The 3,957-nt window shown below is 38.0% G+C and overlaps 1 protein-coding gene across 1 annotated transcript; it reads right to left on the bottom strand.

Annotated features, from left to right (window-relative positions):
• Positions 1-272: 272 nt before the first annotated feature.
• Positions 273-2,998, bottom strand: pdyn (prodynorphin). Its single transcript, XM_078556302.1, has 2 exons — positions 2,879-2,998; positions 273-932 (listed from the first exon to the last, which is right to left on the bottom strand). Exons 1-2 carry the CDS (start codon positions 2,996-2,998, stop codon positions 273-275), a joined length of 780 nt encoding a protein of 259 aa, XP_078412428.1.
• Positions 2,999-3,957: the final 959 nt, after the last annotated feature.

Genomic DNA, 3,957 nt, shown 5'->3' on the forward strand with positions numbered 1-3,957 from the left:
ATGAAAAATTAACTCTAACATCAAGGTACTATCACAGGAGGGAAACAAAAACAAGTTGCTATTCACAGTCCAGAGAACATTTTTTATTGAATTCACATAAACTATGACAATAGAGAACAGAATTAATTGACTTAATTGCTGTTTAGACAGCCTATTGTAAACTTAATAGCAAAAATATTTGTGCATTCAAAACAATACATTTATAGTTTCAATACTTCATCTATCTTGGCAGTGCGCTTTCTCACATCCAGACTCAAATCACTTTGGCTCTTTTATAAGTCTGAACCCTCTTCAGAGTAATCATTCACATCACCATCATCTGATCTGACCGAAACCCGGAAATGGCGCCGCAAGAAACCACCATATCTTTTTTGGTTATCCCATTTATATCTTGGTCTACCAATTCTTCTCATGAAACCTCCATATCTCTTTTGCAGTTCCACATCTTGATTTGCTTCATCACCCAGCTCTGCACTTCTCTTGTATCCAAAGCCTTTCATGAATCCTCCATAGCGCTTTAGCTCTTGGGTAGAGGGGATATCATTATTTTTTTCCAGCAGATTTTCCATTGCAGCTGCTAGTTCCTGTGAATTTTTCTCTATTTCAGTGGCACCCCTTTCGCCAAACTTTTGCAGAAATCCTCCATACTTAAGATTTTGTCCCTTATAACTATTTCGTTGGGCTAATTGTTTGGCATTAATTCTGCTCTTGTCAATCTTCTTCATGAAGCCCCCATACCGCTTAACAAGGCTCTTGTGCTGTTTTCCAAGGAATGCTTCTGCGCTCTCATCTTCCTTTTCATCCAGGCTGGGGTCAGCAAGAGCTTCGTCCACAATGCCAAAAAGGTCAAGCTTGTATGAATGAAGCACCTTGTCACATTTTTCCCACTCATTGGTAGACAGCACCACCCCTTCACACTCTAAAGTGCAGGTCTGAAAGATAGCAGTCAGAAGACAGTGTTTTTAATGTTAAATTAAACCTTTATTTAACACAAATAACTCACAACTATTGATATTGCCTAAAAATAATTAGTCCTTCATCCACTTAAATTAGTTTCAAAAGGGCACTGACCTTATTAGAGCCAAAAATCATGAAAATGTTATTAATAGCAATCATGGTTTATGCCATTACATGATGTGGTCCACAAAATGAGTATCTCATTAGTGAATAGTGAACCAAGGACACCTATTTGACCTGGCAACATCACTACATATAATAGATAGCTGATGTGTGGAAAGTAGGTAAAGATAAAGGAATCCATATGTTACTGTTAGAGATATCATGCTGCTGCATATGACTATATTGTTGCAGTCTTCAATGATAAACTTAGCACTGAAATCACTGTAATGGCATAAACCTAGAGTAATTTTCCAATAGTCTTGCACTGAAAAGCAGGTGAAAAAGTTAGGGTTTGTATATTAAAGAGTAAGTGAGCTTTTTTTAACAGTACAAAGTGAAAATTACTATTGAGCTACCCCTCTGGCCCTGAAAAAGTAATTTTATAAGTGACCCTTAGAAGAAAATCTATCTCCCCATTGATGCTACCTGACCTCCTGGGTGTTTCTAATAATTTCTATTTCGATTTTGGACTTGCAGCATCTGCAGTATTTTTAATTTTATAATAATATATGTTCTCCATTTAAACAAAAAAAAAACACTGCTTTACAAATGAAAATTCTTTTCAAAGACTAAACAGGAGCAGGAACATTATGGGGATGTATGCGCATTGATTTTGAAGGACAGTTCCTTGGTTGCGCACGCAGGAGGGAATTTAGTTCCGCGCACCCCCAGTCAAGTAATAGAGACTACAAATCCAGAAGGCAACTAGAGCAGCAGATTGTACTTTGCTGCACAGGCAGGAATCATCCCACAGGGTGTCCTCATCTTGGTCCCATCATCATAACAGATATCAAACAGATAAAAGGATTTAAGGGTCGTTAATCTTAAAAATCTCTCCATTAATGCCGGTCTCCATGCAGTCAAGGCGTTCCAAGATATTACAAAGCGCCCCCGATCGACCACTTGCTATTCATTGTCAGTAGCGTTTGCATATTATTCACCCATACACCTTGGAAAACTACAGCCCCCCCCAAAGAGCTTGTTATTTTTAAATCTGCAATTACTGCATTTAACGTTTTATACTTTTCTTGTCGGCCTGTGGTTAACTTAGCATATTTAATTACCCAGCCCCATCCGCTGGATACGTTCTCGTTCAGAGATACTCGTTTTGTTCTATTCTGCATGTTCTAGTAGCGAACGAGCCATGCATTGGACCGCTATTGTTGTTGCCTTACAATTACATCGTTTACAATTTATGGTTGCCTGGTCCATGAAACACGGCTAAATTCTACAGTGCGTGCATTGAATTATTCTGACCTGGAATTGAGCATATGTCCTTGTCCTGGTATTGCAAACACAGTTATTAATGAATACATTTATTGCGTAACTTGATATGCTATGTATTCTGTTCTTTGAGGATGGATATTGGTGTATATCGTTCCCAAGACCGTTCCGAATATGTTACTCTGAATGGATAGAAAACTTACAAATTTGTTTGACAAACTGTAGCACATAAATGAAAGCTGATTTCTTTGTAATTAATCAATACTATCGCGCAAGTTAATTTAGGATAAATATATGGCTGCCAGTTATTTGTGTCCTTTAAGCTGTCGTCACACATCAACGAGTTGATGTGGATGAATATAATGAGACTCGGTTCTGTTGCCAGTTGATTTATATAGATAACTATAGTTTGCATTGCGGTAAAGCCGCATGTCGTTAATCTATTTCTTTTTAGGTTTTGTCGATGTAGATGAGCATAAACCACACCTGAAACCTTTTGATTTCGGAACTGTATTATCGGGTGTGGTAATCTTACCAGTGGTTTGATTGAGCTGTCCAGGACTGAGTTGCAGGTCGAGCACCGTTCGGCACAGTCCGCGTGGACCGTGTGCAGTGAACTTAGGGACAACAGCAGGACAAACACACTCCACTCCATCACTAGCCTCTGAAACATAAAGTGGAATATTCTCTACAATGTTGCTTTCAATTCAACAGGAGTAAAATGAAAATATCGAGGTTTCAAATCTTAACTTTTAGACAAGGATTTAGTTGAACTTGGAGAAAAAAAGTTACTGTATGTGGAAATATGCAACAAATCCGGAACGGGAACATACTTAAGGTCACAAATGGAGACATTCGTTCAGAATCTCTCCGAAGGCGCTCCACCTGCCTCTCGTTCAGGTCCTGAAGAAACCAACTATATTTTCCAATATTTTCTGCTTTTATTTTCAACTTCAATCATTCTGATTTTTGTTTTAGTCTCTATTACTTGAATAGTTTTCAACAATGGTAGCAGAAACAGTTTCTAAGGTTAGGAACTTGTACAACCGATTTTCAAACGTTTCAATATTATCGCCGCATTTTGTAAGTGGCTATCATCAGACATGAGAATGACCAAAACAGATCCGGCTCGCCTATATAGGTATTTAAATACAGAGATCTGTGCTGTGTGGCAGAATACATCCCTATAGTATTTACACCTTCAATAACATACTTGCATACATTTCAACACATGCGAGGCGGTCACACAACACTTCATCTGTTCAAAAAATACTGCCCATTGTATGGTTACATTCTTTACATAACCTGAGATTTTCCGAAAGAAAAACTTTGGTGTTAATATGATTTTACAGATGAAAACAACGTTAATTAAAGTGAAGAAGCAAAAGTACATTTGAAAGAGAAAGTAGAGCACTCAACAGAATTCAACGATTAGACAGGTGAATAATGATAGCTGATAAAAGTTATCTCAATAATCACGGTCACGTCAGAGGGTGGATGTCTCTGATATCCAAAAAATCCTTGACATGAACTTCTGCCAAGTAGCAATTTCTTGGCGAGGCAGGAACGGTCGTGATCTTTCTCATCCAGTTACAGGTAAATCTGATTCTAAGC

The sequence above is a fragment of the Cetorhinus maximus genome, chromosome 13, assembly GCF_964194155.1.
Source record: "Cetorhinus maximus chromosome 13, sCetMax3.hap1.1, whole genome shotgun sequence".
Taxonomy (NCBI): domain Eukaryota; kingdom Metazoa; phylum Chordata; class Chondrichthyes; order Lamniformes; family Cetorhinidae; genus Cetorhinus; species Cetorhinus maximus.

Coding starts and splice junctions, on each gene's coding strand:
- pdyn (XM_078556302.1), bottom strand. CDS start 2,998: ATGGAGTGGAGTGTGTTTGTCCTGCTGTTGTCCCTAAGTTCACTGCAC. Junction 933..2,878: donor ACAGCTCAATCAAACCACTG/GTAAGATTACCA, acceptor GCTATCTTTCAG/ACCTGCACTTTAGAGTGTGA.